At 39.8% G+C, this 19,558-nt stretch overlaps 2 protein-coding genes and 1 long non-coding RNA gene across 7 annotated transcripts in view; 1 reads left to right on the top strand and 2 right to left on the bottom strand.

Moving 5' to 3' along the window:
- Nucleotides 1–1,333: 1,333 nt before the first annotated feature.
- Nucleotides 1,334–3,024, bottom strand: mrps2 (mitochondrial ribosomal protein S2). The gene is made up of 4 exons (XM_025909295.1): nt 3,000–3,024; nt 2,611–2,718; nt 2,389–2,509; nt 1,334–1,895 (listed from the first exon to the last, which is right to left on the bottom strand). Exons 1-4 carry the CDS (start codon nt 3,022–3,024, stop codon nt 1,334–1,336), a joined length of 816 nt encoding a protein of 271 aa, XP_025765080.1.
- Nucleotides 2,611–13,707, bottom strand: ppp1r26 (protein phosphatase 1, regulatory subunit 26). 2 transcript variants are annotated; one of them, XM_005454524.4, is made up of 6 exons: nt 13,334–13,707; nt 6,236–9,573; nt 4,005–4,119; nt 3,800–3,885; nt 3,000–3,707; nt 2,611–2,727 (listed from the first exon to the last, which is right to left on the bottom strand). In XM_005454524.4, the coding sequence occupies exons 2-5, from the start codon at nt 9,502–9,504 to the stop codon at nt 3,650–3,652; spliced, it is 3,528 nt and encodes a 1,175-aa protein (XP_005454581.1). In that variant the 5' UTR covers nt 9,505–9,573; nt 13,334–13,707; the 3' UTR covers nt 2,611–2,727; nt 3,000–3,649. The 2 variants fall into 2 exon arrangements, with proteins under 2 accessions (XP_005454581.1, XP_019216192.1); XM_019360647.1 differs by lacking the exon at nt 13,334–13,707 and adding an exon at nt 12,827–12,915.
- LOC102076586 (uncharacterized) overlaps nt 12,951–19,558 on the top strand; it is a 19,847-nt gene continuing 13,239 nt past the window's right edge. For 2 of the 4 annotated variants that reach the window (XR_003220830.1, XR_003220829.1), the window contains exons 1-2: nt 12,984–13,069; nt 14,220–17,235. This is a non-coding gene — a long non-coding RNA (uncharacterized LOC102076586). Of the gene's footprint in view, nt 13,070–14,219; nt 17,236–19,558 lie in introns of all 4 variants that reach the window. The other 2 variants (XR_003220831.1, XR_003220828.1) reach the window with 2 other exon arrangements.

The raw sequence follows: 19,558 nt of genomic DNA, 5'->3' as shown, positions 1-19,558 counted from the left end.
TCTCAGACACTTTGACCTCAAGGTCATTTTATTTTACCCAGATTAACTTAAAAAAAATCTTACTTCAACAAACAAAATAATGCTTACTTAGCAGAATCAAACGATGGCAATTAAGCTTTACAGTAATAATGTGGAATGCATTTGGGATAAATGCTGCAAGTTGTTTTAGAGCGTAGACTTCGTTTCACAGAGCGAGAGAATAATAATAATTGACTTTAAATTGCAGTAATTATATAAGTAATAAGGCTTTGAGAGGAAATAAGCTTTGTTATTGTGATTGCTTTTCACGTCTCCAGCCGTCAGTCTGCATGTTTGTTAAACATGTCTGCGCTCGCGAGCGTCAGCCTGAAACCTTGAAACTGCCTGTTGCGGACCGCGGTTAAAAACAACCGAACAACTGAAATATGTGTTAAACATGACTGTATATGCAGGAAAACGTCGACCGTTGTAGTAGTACATCATAAAATGCAAGCTAATAAACTTTTTCCCTCTCACATACACCCACTCACCGTTTTGACGTGACAGCTACTTGTCCCCCTCGTGGCCACAGAAGGTCGCTACAGGATACAACTACGGAAGCTGGGAGAAACTAAACTTAACCAACTTCGCAAACGCCACATGAAATAGGACGCACTACACCGTTGATGAGCTATAGATTAAAGACTTGAGGCTTAAGACAGTTTCTTACTCTATTCAATATCCAGCTATATAAAAATCTTTGGAGAAGTAATCCCTATGTACTGAACCACCAGTAAATATTTACTGTATGCTCTCTCTTTGTATATATCTATATAAATGTCCAGCAACATGTTTTATTTCTAACCAGATGAACAGACAAAACTTCAGGGTACACTTTCAGAAACTGCATTTAATTACTGTTCATGTGTAGTTCAAAGGTTGCTTATGTTATCCATCATTTGGCTGACTTTCTGCAGAGGTATTTTTGTTTACGGAAACATATTTCATGGCCTAAACACTTACATAGACTGCAACAGAGCAAATACAGTTGTGACAATGACTCACATACTTTTCTTTCAGTCTGCAACTGCAAATAATCATCACTCTCCCACGCCAGGATTTCCACAATGGATCACCACTTTGTTATTTCAGGGATTTACAGCTGTGATATTCACATAAATTTGCGCCAATGTGAACTTTGAGCCATATTTTACTGACTGTTAAACCAGATGTTTTCCAAGTGCAGATGTGTAATGGAAGGAGGAAGCCAAAATTTATTTCAAATTTGTAGTGTATCAACATAAAACAGGATACACTACACAGTTGATGAGCTACAGATTAAAGAATGTAGGCTTTTCAACGTCTCTTGTTTTTTTTATTTAAGAGCATATCGTGAGGTCTGCGAGGTGGGAGCTGACAGACCATGAAGGAGCTCCATCTGTTTCCTTCTGTCTTTGGCACGGTTAATGGTCATCTTAAACAAACGACAATAGAGCTCGACGGCAGCTGGAGTGTCGTCGTTCCCGGGCACGGGGTACGTCACCAGGCTGGGGTTGCAGTTTGAGTCCACCACACCCACTGTGGGAATGTTCATCTTGGCTGCGTCTCTGATGCCCACGTGCTGCTGAAAGACGTTGTTGAGAGTTGAAAGGAAAATGATGAGATCCGGTAGGCGGACTCCTGGGCCATACTGGATATTGGCGTTGGTGAGGAGGCCGCCCTGCCAGTACCGCGTGTGCGCATACTCCCCACAATCCTTGGCGGTGGTCTCCACCAGATGGCCGAACTGACGCCGCCTGCTGACAAACAGGATGATGCCGCCGCGATATGCTATGTGGGCGGTGAAGTTGAGGGCTAGCTGAAGGTGCTCCATAGTCTGGTCCAGATCGATAATGTCATGATCCAAACGACAGCCGTAGAGATACGGCTCCATGAGCCTAGAAACACGGAATTACAATTCAGAAAAATGTCACTTGAATCATTACTGCTGAATAAAGTAACATAATTCTAATAGCTACATTCCTGATGAAATGATCGATCAAGTAACAAAACATTTCCTGCTGCTGGAGCTTTCTGTTAGAAGCATTTAGTTACAAAAAGTTAGTTATGGAATAGTTAAAAGAAATGCCATCTGTATTAAAACAAGTTTGTATCGCTTCTTCCAGTGTTCTAGGACCTGTGGTATTTATGCTTGCGGTTAGCACTAATAACCAGACGTGTTACCAAACAGAAACTTCCAATTTAATAAAGAGGGGTTTAAAGCATGAAGGTTTATGGTATCTTTTTATTGATAACTCCCCACTTTTTATCCACAGGGAACTAACACTAGGAGGTTAAGTGTCTCCAGCTTATTTAATTACAGACTACAAACACCTTGTAAATAAAGGGGGGTGCACCGCACTGGAAGTCTGAGATAAATATCACACCAACCTGTGCCTGCAACCTTTTTTGTGACCAAGATGCACTCTGGCGTCGAACAAGTCTTTCAAGGAGAAAAGCTCAGCCACACGGAAAAAGTCTGGTTTCTCGAGGGGCTGGTTTAATATTTTTTCTGTTAAGAAGAAAAACGACAACAACAACGAATGACAAGTAGTAACATAAATAAAACTCTTGAAAAAACAAGTGGTAACGCCCCTGCGTTATTTAGCTCACCTGTTACATCGTCAGCCTGGGGTTGAGGTGGCTTCACAGACGGTGCTGTCACATAGTGATGCCCACCACAGGGGGATGCTACTGTGGCAGCCCGTGAGTATCGGAACCCTAAAAGGCCTAAATATGAAACAAACGTTAAAACATCGATTGTTAACTATCATGAAACGAATAATGCTAGCCAATAACCTAGCGCTAGCGTTAAATTATTGCCATCAATTGTAATAGAGCATTTAGCTGTGAGCTAACATGCTAAACTGTAGCGTACACGAAACTCAAAACTAAACGCAGAAATAAACATAAGGTAAAATGTTGGATTTGCTCTAAATCTTCTGAGAATATTTTCCTTCAACTATTTTCTAAATAAATAACTGTAAACTGTTTTCAATTACCTCTCGTAAGTGCCCGGACAGCCATGCTTGCAGAACCATGGAAGGTCAGCAAACTGCGACTGCGCAATTGTAGTTCCCGGAATGCCGTAAAGTAGACGCTTGTCGTGATGTGCTTGTGTAAAAAACTACAACACCCATAACCCATCTTTTTTTTGGCTCAACTTTATTGAAAGAGTTGGAACGTCACAGCCAGTACCGTTCTTGTGTTATTTAGCTATGAAACGTATTCAAGAACATAAGCCAGTGTTAGTTGTAAGAAGAAAAACTGTTAATATAGAACAAATGTTTGTAAATGAAGACGCCACTTCTAACAAAAACAGCAGCGGCATCATGAGCATAAGAATGAATATACGGTACCTCAAACAATATAACCCCAAATCAAATTTACTGTGCATTAGGGAAAAATGGGAAATTAAGCTAAGATAAATGCTGAAATACTCAAGGTATTCCTGAGTTCAGTCCATATTTAATCCAAAATTAAAATGAAATGCCCTTAGTACTGTTATACAACTTACCCAAACCTTACATACTTACTAAATGTTTAAAAAAATAAAAAAAAACAACAACTGCAATACATAAACACTTGGCTTCAAAACAGTTTTTCAACAATCCATACACACTCTAACAGCAGGCAGCACCTAGGTGCATCTTTAAAAGCCAGCTTTTATCTCACTGTGTGTGCTGAGCTTGCTGAGTGTGTCCAGTTTCCTGCAAAAAAAACAAACTCAAGTTGCAGATGAGTTTTCTTTGCGTTTGATCGTTCACTGTTGAGACAAAACCATTTGAGTGCGATCACATACCCGCTTACTGGAACAAACTGAAGTTTCCTTTTGACGTGCTGCACAGCCTTGCCATGCACAGAAGAGGTAATGAGGGAAGTTTTCCCCTGCAAGCATTGCATAATACACACTTCACACTGTGGATTTGAACTTTTTTTACAAAGAACTTAAATGATGATGTTTGTGACTGATGAACAAACGCTGCCGTGTTTCCACATAATTGTACCTTCTTGCACTTTTCAGCCAAGTATCTCCTGTTGAACATGCTGCCTCTCTCCTCTGAGGTAAGAGCTATGCAAGGCCTGAAGGTAATGCCGGGATCAATGGCACTGGATAAAGACCTGGTCAAGGCAGAGCAGGATATGCATCAGACTACTTCTGCAGCAATCTTTAATAATTCCGTAAATCATAAAATTTCAGTCAAGAGGCCCACTGTTGCTCAGATTCCAATCTTTATTACACAGATGCACTTAAAAGACACGGCAAACGTTTCTGTCATCAGAAAGAGTAAAAGAAAGAAGAAGAAAAAAAAACACTTCTTACAAAATATTTACAGAAAAACTGGATATGCACAGCATGTTCAGTAATGCCTTTTTTATTTCATAAAGAAAAATAAATAGCCTTTCTTCAAACAGGAAATCCAGGAAAACTTTAACATGACAAAAAAAACAAGCCACAAAAAATATCAACTTTAGCAAGACAGCGAGGAGGAAATGTGGTACTTGTGGAATCTGGAGCAAGACTTTGTCCGAGACTACTAGAACATCTATCACCAGCAACTCGGCTTTAAATTTTCTTTCATGGAACTCAATTATAGAACAGACAAAGACAAGAAGAGCGCTGCGTGTGAAAAGCAAAAGGTTGGTGGTAACTTGGTTCCTGTACCCACAATATTTATCTTAAAAATAAAACAAAAGATCCCCCCCAGAAGTGGCTCACAAGAGTCAAAGTTATGATTGAAACATAATGGCTGTTTCTGCTTTATATTCAAAAAGTAGAAACTGACTAAATTATCACCGTACAGAGCGCACAGAATTAGTCTGAGGTAAGGGATTACAAGAATAAAACAAATGAGAGAAGGAGAAAAGAAAGGAAGGAGACTTTTCAAGGTGGTGCTGACAGTATAAAAACACTCTTTCTTGCTGCACTTGAGTGAAAAGGTTGTGAAAGTGTCAAAAGATTTAATGATATACACTGTGCAGAGTGCAGTACATGCTGGACAAAGTAAATTGTGTCATTGCGGACACAGATGAGAAAATTCAGAGGAATACCTCAGATTTCCTTGTGATAAACCAAAAAGCTCAATTACTTTGTATTTTAGTCTAAATATATTTTTAAGGTTTGTTTAAACAGTATTGAAATCTGGTTGGTCTTTTTTATTAGATACACAATTATGCCCTTAATTTCATATTAAAAATATTGTTTGGGGCTACAACTAAAACTTATTTTCAGTACTGACTGATCAGCTCATGTAAAGTGATTCTATTTGACACTGAAGAGGAAAAAAACCCCACTCACCTAACACACAAAGAAATGAAATGCAGTAAATAATCCTATTTTAGGAAATGAAATGATCAAAGTTTTGGCATTTTTGCTCGAAAAACGATTGTTTTGGGGTTTTGCCTCATTTATGTTTTCACCCTAACCACTGCAGCTTTAGCACCCAGCAGTTTAACTTTGTGCCATTTTGATTTGCTGCACATGTAAAATAAATGGAAACCATAATCTAGGCAGTGATGGAAACCTACTACAATAAATAAGAATGCACAGTGAGATTGTGAGATTTCAAACCAATACCAAGACCACTGTTTAAAAAGCCAATCTAGCCAGGATTGTCCAGGATTTTTTTTCAAACAGTTTATACAAACCTGATGAGACAAACAATAATCACTGACCAATGCCATCTGTGTCATTTGATTTGTACTGGCTGATCCAATGGTACGTCCCTAAAATTAATGTTGGAAATTACTTTTAAAGTCTTAGTAAGGTAACTAATGTAACTATTCAGGACTCTGGGTTTCCTACTGGGAGATGGGAAAAGATACAAGCTAATTTTAAACATTTTGGACTCCAACCTAAATCTTTATTCTGCCAAACCGAGACTACTTTTCCTTGTCACGTCTTCTTTTTTGTTTTTTAGCAAAAATATTTAGGAACATGTCATTTTCTACCGCTCATTCGTTTCTGCACCAAACTGTCACTGTATTGCTTTTCAAATGATCAACGACAGATAACTTCAGAGCACATATAAAGTTTTCATCGTGGTTCCACAACTGCGAAATTGTACAAATACATAAAAAATGTCTGTTTTATGATAAAAAAAAAATATTAATAAACATTCCCTTATAAATCAATAAGCTCGATCAGAATCTACATTATAATATTTAACAGGGCACCATTGGAGAAATCAGAAAAAGATGACGCTATGGTTTATAGTGGTCAAAGAAAAATACTTACAATGTGGAAAAGCCCTGCTTCTTTTCTGGATTTTTCTTGTGGCCTGATTCACAATCTGTCTCATCTATAAACTCTTCCTCTTTTCTTCCTAGATGCACTTCTTTATTATCTATCTTCATGCCCTCGCCTTCGCTTTTCTTCTCCCTTAGCAAGTTTGCTCTCTCCTTAACCTCGCTTCTTTCCCTGCATTGAACCTGGACGTGATTTGTCCTATTAGCTTCCAGTTCCACAAACACACTCTTGTCCTTGGGCATATGCACCGTACTCTCCTTCTCCCCTTCAATGGAGCACTGGGACCTCTGGCCAGCGGGTAGATCCCGTGTAAAGGACATCCTCGGATGCTGTCTGGCAGCAGAAAAAAAATTCAAAACAGGAGATGTGAATGTAGTATTTCCAGCAGTGTCTTTAGAACAGGGGAATGGTGATTTACTGGTCCTTGCAGAGGACCAAACAGTAACCGGAGTCTGTAATTTGTGGCCCATTCCTCCACTCTGATGTGTTACCGGGCCACCCTCGCTGATTTCAGATGAGGTGATGTGGAACGGAGTCCGACTGAGAGTCCTCGCATCGTGAGTAGGTAGTCCGAGGCTCTGGCGCCATTTGATTGCCTCTGAGCGAGAATGAGCGATGCTAGGACTCAAACTTGGTCGAGCCCTCTTCGTCTGTGAGGTGGCGTTGTGGACATCACCTTTATCAATACTGGGTCTCCTTTGCTCAGTTCTTGCTGCCCCTGCCCCATCTGCTGGTTCCAAAAGACTGGGACTGCAGGACTGGGCTGAGGGCAGATGTGATTGTGCACCGACCGCAGAGATGTCTGGAATAACAGTCTGTGGTGTCTGAAGTCTATTATGAGCTGGACTACTAATGAGAGACTTTTCAGAGAGAGGACTGGTACTTTTTGTTGGAATCTCAGCCAGCTGATTTTCCTGTTTAATGTTTTTATCTTGAAATGAGCTACAAATAGTGACAGTACCATTCCTGGCTATATCGCCATCTTTAATTTTGTCTGCGGTAGAAACTTTGGCCTTTTCAGCCAGAAATCTTCGGATCTCTTGCTCAATACTGTCATCGCTGTCTACTGAGCTGCTGTCCTCCTTAATCTGAGGAGCGGCTTCCGCAGTGTGCACAAACTGGATGTCTGGACGCTCGGCTCCCTTCAGGATCTCACCTTCATGCAGCTCGTGCTTCTTACTTTTATAAACTTGCTTATGTTGTGAAATGCTCTTTTTCCCCAGCCCAGGCTTGTCTTTCTTGTCATTCTTACTTTTCTGCACCTTTTTCAAAGCACTACACTTGGAAAGAGAGTCAATGTGTAACTTTTTGGTCTGAAATGCATTTCCTAACAACAGGTCGTCATCTTTGAGGCACTTCCTTGATTTCCGCTTTAAGTCTCTCATCTTTTTCTTTGATTTCTTTTTCGTTTTCAGAAGGTCTTTTATCGCCGTGTCTAGGTCCTCATCGCTGTCAAGAGAGCTGCTTTTGTCTCCACTTTGGTCTGACTTGTGTAATCCAGTGGCAGGGTGTGTTTGACTTCTCTGGGGCAATGCCAAGAGCTTTGATTCTTTTGTATGGTCAGGTAAAGGCTTAGAGGCGGTTTCTTTAACGCTGTCCTCTGCCACTGCCATGGTGGTAACACAACTGTTTTTCTCTTTGTGTTTTCTTCGTTGCTTTAAAGACAGTCTTGATGGTTTCTTTTCGATCTGTGGTTCATTTGCTTTTACCTTCTCCATTTCATTTGTACCCTGAGCGTCTTGAGTCACAGCAGAGCTGGGTGCCTGTTTGTGCATTTGGGCCTTCTGCTCGAGAAATTTCCTGATTTCTTGCTCAATCCCATCTTCACTATCGATGGAGCTGTCATTGCTTTCTTCACAGGGGCAGTTTTCAGGAAGAGAAGACTGGAAGGAAGATTCATTGGTGACACAACCACTAAGGCCAATGCTATGATGGAAGGGCCCAGGCATGACAGTCTTTGAAATGTCCAGTATTGCCTCAGCACACATGAGCTCTGCAGTTGTATTGGCCTTTGGAGGGGCAGGGGCTGCCTGCTCCTTCAAACTCTCTACTTTATAAGACAAAAATCCATTTTCTTTACCTTTCAAGCTGTCTGAAAGTGTAGGTTTGGGTATAGAAACAGATGGAGTAGGCTGGAAAGTTTTCACTTCTTTTTCTGTCGTGCTCATCTTTTTCCTCAGCTTCTGTCTCTTGATGTTCTCTGCGCTTGTACTCGCAACATTGTGTATTATAGACTTACTGAAGGGTTTCTCCTTGTGCAGCAATGGCTTCAGGACGCTCTTCTCCTTGAGTTGCTCAAGCTGGTAGCAGCGAATAGCTTCTTCAATCCCGTCGTCGCTACTCGTGTCAGACTCCTCTTTGAATGCACGTGGATCGAAAGCATCTGCTGCGTTCTGCTGCTCCTTTTTCTCCAGCTGATATCTCTGAATGGCCTCCTCGATGCCGTCGTCGCTACTGGAATCATTCGAGTCTTCCATCTTAGCCGTGACGGGGTAACTGACAGTTTTGTTGACGAGACTCACTGGTTTAGAGGGATTTCTTGCTTGCTCTTTTGAACACTCCAAACTTTTGTTTGTGCTTTTATTCAAATCGAAGTTCTTAACTATATTTTCATTTAGGGATGCCTTGTTTTTAATATACTTTTTTATAGGTATGAGAGTGGGTACTGCTGGGGTCTCGACTTTGAGGCTTTTTGGAAAATTGCTACCCGCAATCAAGAATGCATCGCTGTTGCCGTGCTGTTTGGACACCTCAGGAATGGATGGGTTTCTTCTCTGAATTTTGGACGATGGGAGAAAAGTCGAGCATGGTTCCACTTTGCGTTTGTGATCATCCTTTTCTTTCAGGTATTCCAGTATTGCCTCCTCGATTCCTCTGTCCACAGAATCGTCGCTATCTGAGTCACTGCTTTCACGGTTGTTTGGCGAGGAAATGTCAGCGTGCAGGTTTTCAGTGGGGCTTTTAGTTTTGGACTTGACTCCCACATAAGAACCTGCTGCAACCTTGCAGACTTGGGGATGACCCTCCCGTCCTGATAGCACATTCCCCTCGATCTCGTCGCCCATCTCGAGTGAGGACTGGGTGCTCCTAAGACTCTCTATGATCATCTGGACCTTGTCTGAGATAGGTGTGCCTCTGGTGGACAACTCTGTGTCAGAGTCATTGAAGCAAACTGGAGGGCTATAGCCTCCAGGCGGGCCACATGTTCTCCATTCTGTTTGCGTCACTGCGACAGGAGGTACATTCATCAAGTACATTCTAGTGAAGTATGGTGAGGTCTTCGACCATTGGAGTGCAGCTGCCTCCGTTCAGTTACATTTTTCTCTCTGTAATGAAAAAACAAACAAACACACAAAAATAAAAAAATGTCACTAAAGTGATGATTATTAAGACTACAATTAGACTTCATCCAACCAAACTGCTGCTACAGTCTGTAGGAGTTGAAAATCAGGCCCTTTATGTCCAATATTGCTTTCATGTTTTGTTATAGCTTTAATACATACACACAGATAGCCTCAGATTACTTAAGCATGGCTGAACCATGAGAGCATGTCAAGAAAAATGCCAAACTGTTCATGATGGGATTAATCCGATAGTAGGCCAGATCATCTGAAGGGTCTTCTGTGAATGGTTGTTATTTTATGACCAAAGTAAGGCCCACTCTGCTGTTGTTATTACAATTGTAGTGCTACAAATTACACTTTAGCTGTGTCCAAGTGAACACTTAGAACAACCAGCGGCCAGTTGAGTCAAGTCCACTCGAATTGTTATCATTTGAGATTCATTCAGACTGATGGCAACATGATGACAATCTGCCTGCATTCATTATTTGGAAAGCAATTATTTGCAACAATTTTGACAATTTCTCTGTGAGTAATTGTTATAAGTTAGACTGGGACTTTTTGTAGAAATGTTGCCTACTATCAGGCAACCTGTGCAATCGTATTGCAATCAAAATTGGTCATGACCAATTTTGGTCATGACTGTCTGTGCAACCATTTAGAAACCCCATGTTGAAAGCGGTTGCAGTATATGAAAAATTCATTAAATTTTTTTTTCCTTTTTTTTTGTATATGGAAGGAGGTTGCTGTCCTGTTTTTACTGTGTGAGTGAGCTATCAGCCTGCTCTGAATAGGAGGCAACTTCGTCAAATAAGTGTGTTGGAAGGTTTTTCAGGTGAGCCTGTAAAAATACATCACAGCCACACGTAACAAGCAATACCATGCCATATTGATTTCTTTCCCCTTACCCCGAGTAATCAGCTAGTAGACATTGAGCTGAAAAACCTTTTGATCTATTTTAAATGTGCAATTTTGCTGCTTTTTGTTATTTTTTGATAATTCAGGAGTTAAAGCTGCTGGGTGGACAAACCAAACATTATGATGCTGTCACTTTAAGCACAGAGATTTCACAGACCACTTTTTCTCCTTCAAGTCAGGTACCACACATCATAGCTCGAAGGGTTCTGAAAATAATTTAGTCTATCCATCAACTGCAAAGCACTTTAAAAGCAAACAAAAAGACCCCAACAAAGCTGACTCTACAGCTGACCCATTAAGCCGCTGCACAGCCTTTTAAAATGCCTAGAGCGTCATCAGTTGTCGGACAGAAAAACAACCAATTGCAATCGATCCAATTTTACACCAACCCAATTGGCATGTTCATTTATTTTAACAATTAAAAAAAAAAAACAACCCAAACCTAAATATAAAAAAAAGGTTCAAATAAAACAGGCTGTAAAGATTTGATAACAATCCAGAGGCCACCATTTAATCAAGGCACATCCAGAGTGTAAGTGAAATGTTGGCAGCTGAGTTTTAATACCTCTGTGGCTCCCAATTACTGAATTCACTTCCTCATATTAACGGCATGAAATTATTGTGTTTATCCAATTGCTCTCTGTTCCTTAAATACTTTCTAATTTATTTTCCATTCAATAATGGATGCAGTTTATTTTTTTTCCGTCCTCGTATTATTTTTTTTTGTACATTTGCAATGCAAAGAATACTTGTCAAGACCAGTGTGTTGGATGGTTGTTTGATTGATCCAATTTAAGTTTACTTGGCTAACGTTGTCTCAGGACGGCTGTGCATGAGATGAGTCGTCTTGTCGTCATTGTATTTTTATTTATTTAAAAAACTATAGATATTTGGTAGGCTCCAATCCCCTTCAGCACCCTGATAAGGATAAGCTGAAGAAAATGGATGGATGGATATCTGGTGTCCCTGTATCAATACAATATCACCATGCAAAATATTGCAATACTATGCTACTAGTTCCTTTACAGAAATATTTCCATTAGATCAAAGAACCGATGTGCTTATTAAAGTAGTAGTTCTCATCACTTTTGATGTGTGATCCTTTTTACCTTTTCTTGTTTTAGCTGGAATCACCTAGATGCTCGCTCTTGTCACATCAAAGCTATCTCAGTTGTTATCAATAAATGTTCCTTTCTAAAATATTTCCATGTTAAAGTGTCTCAAAAAATGTGTCCTAAAAACAGAAAACACACAGGTGTAGCTGACTTTTGTTCTCAAATGGCTATGGAAGTGCACTAAACTGCAGTTTCTGGAATGGCCATTTGAGGCTTGCCCCAAAAGGAAGTCAATTTTGTAAAAGGCACAGCTTTACAGCAAAAAAAAAAGAAAAGAAGCATCTTTATGAATTTGATCAGTATAGCAGTCTTTCTCCACTCTTCATGCCGCATCTCTGTGGCATGCACAGTTTTAGAGCAGTCATTGGTATGAAGGCTTAAACTTAGGGTTGTGCCTGTTTTGAGTGACAGGTGAGTGTTATTTCATCTGTTTTTGGCTGGAGTGCACTAAAGGCCCCTCCAAGAAGTCAGCTGTTGAATTTCTTTTGGTGTGTACTTTATATTTTAAGCATTTGATTTAGTGCACTGCACCTTTCTAATTAAGCAAGGTATCTTAGGAAACTCCTTTGCTATGATAGGGCGCTTTCTGATCTGGACCTATTGTACGTGTATTGCAGGTGTAGTTACAATAAAGTTATGACGTTTTTGATATGATACTTAAAGAGATTACAATTTGTTTGCATTCTGTTAAAGATGCAAACACATTTGAGAGGACAGAGTATTAAAACTCACACACTAATAATCACTGGTTGTCCGGACACCTGTCAGGTTCCACAGTTATAGGATGGGACCTTGGCCTTTCTATATGCGGAGGGATAAACTACGCTAAAACTAGAGATAAACGTTGCAGGGTGCCGTCACCATCAAGTAGCCTTCGGGCATCAACCTGCTGGATGAGTCGCGGAGCACGAGCCTAGCCTGCTTGCACAAACTGGAAATCCGCCTGCAGCCTACAGGGGTGCACAGCCAGCCCCCCTATAGCCCAGCTACGAGGCTAAACTCTTAACCATCCCGATTAATGCGTTTAACTCGCTGAACCCGGTAGAAAGTACAAGTAACACTACGTAACCAGAATGGGTCACTAAAGACGCGCCACTGAAAAAAAAAAACCCCCTATAAACCGAGCCAAATACGCCTCACACCGGAGTCCTACGCCAACTTTGTTTCATGTATTATGTATACAAAGAAACTTTCGACAGACATACCAACAGTTCACGAACAACATTTTCCGTGTTACATAAGTAAACATGTCGTTGTCAGTATTTTCGCTACGGGACGGTTTCCTGGTTTCAGCAGACCAACCCCGGCTGTCCCCGTAACCCTATAGCGGCGCGGAGTGCACAGCTGCCCGGCTTGCATCGTTAGGAGACTCCGCAGAGCAACCATGTTTCTTTGCACCGGCCACGGTTGTCAAAACCCACGGCACTCGGTCCACAACCCGCTTGAACGTAAGTAATGCCACTAAGTGCGTTTAGACGGAGCAGAAACGCGACGTTTGGGCGAGAAATTAAGGAAGCGGTGTAAAACATTGGGAGAGTTAAGCAGGGCTAGTCGGTGACTTGAAAGACACAAGCGGGCCTCCCGGCTGCTGCAGCCCCGGCATTTTCTCCGGCAAAGAAAGCCTTTGTACTGAGCCACAGCGTACACTCCTAGCCTCGGCTATCTTCACACAAATTGAGCCACAAGGCAGGCAATATTCAAGTTTTACTCACCTGAATATGACACAAAACGAGAGTTACGGCGACAATATGCACATTGCTGCGCTGGTTTAAGATGCTCGGAAAGCCGTCGCGGAGCTATTTCGGTGTCCGTCAGCAGCTAACACCGCGCCTGAAGCTTCTCGCCGTCGAGTCCCCCTCCGCTCCGACTGCCGGGCGGACAAGCTTCCTTAAACCGGAGTCCAACCAAGCATGGATCCATTCAAATAGCGTATCGGCTTTTCTCCCGGAAAATGTTTGCGCTTACATTTTAATGTCTTGCTTCTATATTACACTGCAAAAACAATCAGTGCGTCTAATATAACGATGGCGCATTTATAAGTTAAACACTTTACCGCCAGGAACTTACCGTCCCTAAAGAAAATCTAGAGCATCACAGAGGATTAATACGCCTTCAAAGTTTTATCTCCTCAGACAACTCCTAGTTTATGCTCCACACTGATATCAACAATATTTTAGACTTAGAAAACCGGTAATATTCGTGTTACATTTATACTATATTTTACTTTTTACATGAAAAATCTTTTTATCTATTGATTTATATGATTTCATATTGATTTATTATTATTATTATTTTTTGCATATAATGGTGGCAATGCATACGTCTTTTTATTAGTATTATTATTATTTCTTGATCTTTTGAAGAGTCATATGAACATCAACTAGCATGCATAGCTGTGGGACTAACTCACTGGAGCTCTGATCTGGGATTTACCAGGAGGGAGATGTAAAATTACTTTAAAAGGCACATTTATAAAGGGATCCTTATACAAACAAGCAAATGCAAAGTGGAAAAAATAGGAATGGATACCTCTCTAAACACTGATCAAAAGGTTTTCTGTGTTAAAGTCAGTGTGATTTAGACCTTTCTTTTTTACAGATCACAAAGCCCTCTTTGTATTTTAGACTACATGATGGACTTTTCTCTTCAGAAGGAACACTGAAGGAAGACTGGGAGGAAAGCACAACTACTGGTGCTCAGCTTCTGCCAAGCTGACTCTACAACACTTTAACCTCCAGTAGAGCGCTTAGATTTCCAGAAGGGTTGCACAATTACAAAATCCCAATCATCACTTCCTCAGGGGCCCACAAAATGGAAAGTGTATACCATCTCATTACAGGAGTGCTAATGTTCTTTAATTTTAGATTGTTACAGCTTAGATTTAATTCCAGTTCTGATTCAAGGGTGGAAAAAAACAAACAAAAAAACATCGCTTTTAAAGTTAATCAATCAATCACAGCTTCTGGGCATTTGCCCTCTGCAAGTAAGCACAATGTAATTTGTTGGCCATGAGCGTTCCAAGCCCAAAACCTAAAGATAATAAGGTTACAATAAATATTAACAATAGTGCTATAAATCTTCTCATTTTAGATGCAGATGGCTTTACAGTTTTTACATTGTATTTACTAATGTTTTCTCAAAGCTGTTGGTTAAGTCATGCCTTTCATTCATATCATTAATGATCCTGTAATTCTATACCACTTTTTAGGTCTACACACTGGTGAAAATTTCCATATTCTGTCTTTAAAGGAGTTTATTTGGTTTGCATTTTTCAGGTTTGCTTGCCATGACGATGTGATATTAATATGTATAAATATCCAAAACAGTGTAATGTAATGCAGATCCCTTCCTGCAACACTTAAATGTTGAAAAGACACTTTCATATGTATTAATATTCCACACAGTAAGAAATTATTTCAAAATATTTCCCCTTTAGCATTTTACTAGACTCTTCCAAGAAAGAATTGACCTTTTTACCATCTATCATTGTTTGCTTTCTTTGAACTTTCCACCCGATCCTCATCTTGTGTCTTGGCTGGGACCAAGTTTTTATTACTCTCTGCCACTCACTTTTTAAAACTTTAAAATTAGATTTCCTGAAGATATGGATATGTCTAAATAGGTCAAAATGACAGAAGCGCTGTTACACCAAAAGTCTTAAAAGTGGATGTTTTAATCAACATAAACACTGGTGGTTGAGTTTCTTATGATGAGTACAGAATTCTGTTTTGCACTAAAGGCTACACACAAAAATAGTGTATTTAATGTATTTTACAGTTTATATGTATCTGTATTCAATTTATTATAATAATAGATCACAAACCCAAGTAAAATACCAATTAAAGAGGGTGGTACAGTAAACACAAACTACATTGGGTTAAATGAGAGAAATACAAGAAATAAAATCAGTAGGGGTTCTCCAATAAAAGTATGTCTTAAAAAGAGATGTAAAAGATGTCACTGGCCCCATTTCCTGAGGCAGTTTATTCCATAGCTCCAGGGCTTTGGCAGGAAATTCTCTGTAACTTTTAGTTTTTAGGCTCTAGCCTCAGGACTCAGCCTTTGTATAGGCTGAGGTACTGTATATAGCAGAAGAGAGGCCATGAAAAGCCTTTAAAGTCAACTCTAATCTGTGGTCACTTAATGGATTTTTCATCAAGGCAGGTGAAGCTGGATGTATCAATAATCTAACCTCAGGAAGAGGGAGACATGGAAAATGCTGCCACCACCTTTTAGAGATCTTATTAGGTGATCAGAACAAACTGAGGCTACTACTGAGTGAGTACAGATAGTCACGATAAGCTTTACTATTGTTCCCATAATACTAATGGAAAATTGGTTGAGTTCTTTTCATACTCTTCTTCTCTCCCCAGTCAGTTAAACTGCTCAATACAAATGAGCACTGGTGAAAAAAAGGCCTTTGAAAGGTGCAGGTAATAATTAATTCACTTGAACATTTGCTGCCATTAGATATGAGTCAGTATGTCTCACCGGAAGACGCGTTTTCATGTTAATTCAGTCAGTTTTGAAAATGTAAAATCTCTGACTGTGACTGCTCTATTGCCCTTTAAGAGTTGGAAATGTCTATGTAAAAAGAAGCACATTTGAAAAGTATTTTCTTCATTAGAGAGGCAAAGTCTTGTGGGACAATGAGAAAGTATATTAGTGCTAGAAGATGTCATACTGTAACTACACAGCTCTGAGTAAGGCGTGCATATTAAAACACTCACTTTGCATAATTTTCCTGCAAAAAAAGAATAAAAGAAGAAGCCATTTGAGTTGCCCCAGCGGTAATTGGGTCTATTGTCATGGAGGCACCTAGATTGGCACAAGCAGCAGCAGCATGTTGGTGTACAGCGCTGACCTTGAAATGCAGTTTGCCTGGCCGTCTGCATGCAAATGAGGAAGTGGGAAGCTAGTTCTCGATGTTAGTTGATAACTGAGACTGAGACAACGCCTCACTGAGAAAAGATGTCAGAGGGCCGTGCAAGTACTTCAGACTCATTCATCTGATAATAAGACAAAAAGCCATGATAGAAAGACAAAAAAAATCCCCCAAAACTGCCTCTTTGACTTTGCTTCTTGTTCTCTGTCCCTGCTCATTTTCCAAATTGCGTTTTTAATGTGGATGCATTGGCACGTAGCAAGTTTTCAAAGTGGAAAAAAAAAGAGGTTCAGCACCATGGACAGCAACTTGCTCACTCCTTAAACTCAGCCATGCCATTTCACCAAACTTGTAAAATGAAAATAAATAACAAAAGAAAAAGGATTAATATGAGCAACAAACCAGGGAATTATTATTGTGAAACCTGTTTGTTAAAGGTTTTCACTGCTCACTTGTAGTGGGTTGCCCTGAAAACTACGAAGACTAGAGCATTTACTTATTTGAAAAGAAGATTGTGAACTGAGGCAAGCGAACAGAAACCAACTTTTAAATTCTTTATGCTCATTTGTGTTTCTCTTTGTTGGCAGCTAGCCTGCTCTTTTTGCACACTTTGCAATGCTTCATGTCTTGTTACAGCTCAAAGGATGATCCAGCGTGGCCACGAACCAAATGGACTGAGCAACTGTGTGGTTTATTTAATCTGGACTGCAAATCCGTCACGTTCTCAAGGTGCACTATAAAAATAAAATGAGCAGTCATCCTTTTATGCAAATGATTAAGTGCAGATGATGTTTGAACTAAGTCTTTTTGGTCTTCTGTCTCTATCTGGGCTTCTTATTAAATTGAACCAGTGCTCACATAACCAGTAACTGTGATATTTTATTTGAGTTAACTAGCTCTTGAGTGTGGCATCTCACAAATGTGAACCCGCATGCATTTCTTCCAACTTTCTCTGTGCTCATTAGTGAGTAAGCGTGCGGGTGCTTATAAAAGTTGGAATGGTTAACTTGAAGCCCACAGCTTGGCTGGATTATAGGGATGAAAAAAGGCAAGCAGAATATATAGGATGTGTTTTCTAAACTGGAACAATTGGTGCAGTTTATATTGCACTCTCTGGGGGCCAATATGCCGATCTCCTTTGAAAAGGCAAATGCTGCTGTCCAGAAGTCACATTTTAAATCAGTGAATGCCATTAAAGTTATGACAGTCTGCTTAAATATTTGGTTGTTTAAACATTCTGTGGACCTACTGTATACAAAGAATGAGAAGCCCTCTTGAGGAGAGCTCATAGCTAGCAGAAATGATTGTTTCAGGCATGCACTGCTTGCAAGTCACTGATTGTAACCACAGTACATTGCAAAAGTCTTGAGCCATGCCTCATTCCTTTATATTTTGCCAGGAAAATAGGAAATCGGTGCAGTGACTTCTTGAAGCATGCAAACATCAATAGAAATACAGTACATGTATAATTCTAATGAGCCTGAAAGTTAATATTTGCTATGAGAACCTTTATTCTTCATCACAGGCTGAACTCTTTCAGGCAAGTTTTCTTGTAAATTCTTTAAGTAGTACTCAGGAATAGTTTTCCAGGTTTCTTGAAGGACATTTCAAAGCCCGTCTTTGGATGGTGGCCGCCTTTTGTTCTGTTCTCTATCAAGATCATCCAACACTGCTTGAATAATGTTGGGATCTAGGGTGAGCAGTCCATGACTGATAGCGTTCCACTCGGTGTTTTTTAATCCAGGTAAGATTTTTCTGCATTGGCAGTGGGTTTCAGGTCATTGTCATGTTGAATAAGTAAGCTGTTGCCAATCAGAAGGTTTCCAGATGGTATTACATTGTGGATCAAAATCTCACCGTACTTTTGTCTATTTATAATTCCATCAATTTTGACAAGATCTCCAGCAGCACTGGCTGAAAAACAGCCCCAAACCATGACAGAGCCTCTATCGTGATTTACAGATGGCTGGAGACATTTGCTGTTTCACCAAAAATCACTCCAAAATACTTGTTTCCAATGATTAACAGTTATGCAGTAACTCCAAAAGCAATATAAATCTAACAGTATTTTCGTCTCCAGCTACTTGCAAATCACACATCATACACAAATTTTGCTGATCCTTTACAGTTACAACTTTATGTTAAAGCGAGTTTTATCTAATCTACCACCAGATGGCAGTGTGGACCTGTGTAAAAGTTCCACTAGCCTCTGTGATTTGTGCTTATTTACAGAGAGTAATTGCTGTTTTATAGATGCATGACGTAAGGATAGATAAGATAAAACCCGCAAAAAAAGAGAAATAAAAAAAAATAAATCTAGACTACAATATGTTTAACCTAATGTTTCTTACTATACCATGCAGTATTTGAGATACTATCTATCATTAGGACTGATGATGCAATTTTCTCCCATTTCTTACACACACACACACACACACACACACACACACACACACACACACAGAGAGAGAGAAAAGAAAAGAAAAAATACTTGTTTTTCATATATTAGTAATGACATCTGATTGACATAATGCTTTCCTTAGCCGCTTACTCTAACCATCAACCATCAAAAGATCCAATTTATATAAAAGATCCATGAGCAAAAAACACAATATCCTGAATTAAATGATAAAAAAGCAGCATATTCTTTATGTTACACAAAGCGGATTTTAGAATTGAAATGTATTCATATAACTCATCATTCATCATTCAAAAACATTCCGATTTTTTTAGAATTTGACTTTGAACCTTCAATGGAAATGTTTAGCTTTTAATAGCTCTCAAAATCCATGCTACAGGTGGCAGCACAGAGCCACTGTGGGCACTTCTATTTGTACCATTGGAATGAGCAAAAAGGTAGAACTGTAATAGGATTAATTATAATTCAAAGTTCAATTTTAATTTGTCTCTTCTCATTCTGAATCATCCCCTTAGAGGAGCTTGACAGCCTGAATGGATGGTTGATGTTTAACAGGCTAGAATTAAACTGATCTAGAGCTTGAAATGCCACTTGGCAGGGCCATTATTTTTTTTCCTAATGTAGCTGTCAAGT

This window comes from Oreochromis niloticus, linkage group LG7 (genome assembly GCF_001858045.2).
Source record: "Oreochromis niloticus isolate F11D_XX linkage group LG7, O_niloticus_UMD_NMBU, whole genome shotgun sequence".
NCBI classification, from domain to species: Eukaryota; Metazoa; Chordata; class Actinopteri; order Cichliformes; family Cichlidae; genus Oreochromis; species Oreochromis niloticus.
The sequence above is the reverse complement of the archived record's forward strand: the minus strand, read 5'-3'. Positions and strand labels throughout refer to the sequence as shown.

Bases quoted from the DNA above. Each gene is read 5' to 3' on its own strand.
- mrps2 (XM_025909295.1), bottom strand. From the start codon at position 3,024: ATGGCTGTCCGGGCACTTACGAGAG. The intron at 2,719-2,999 runs GTAATTGAAAAC...TAGGCCTTTTAG, and splicing joins TGTCCGGGCACTTACGAGAG to GGTTCCGATACTCACGGGCT. The intron at 2,510-2,610 runs GTGAGCTAAATA...TCTTCTTAACAG, and splicing joins CCAGGCTGACGATGTAACAG to AAAAAATATTAAACCAGCCC.
- ppp1r26 (XM_005454524.4), bottom strand. From the start codon at position 9,504: ATGTACTTGATGAATGTACCTCCTGTCGCAGTGACGCAAACAGAATGG. The intron at 4,120-6,235 runs GTAAGTATTTTT...TGCCTTGACCAG, and splicing joins AAGCAGGGCTTTTCCACATT to GTCTTTATCCAGTGCCATTG. The intron at 3,886-4,004 runs GTACAATTATGT...CAATGCTTGCAG, and splicing joins TGGCTGAAAAGTGCAAGAAG to GGGAAAACTTCCCTCATTAC.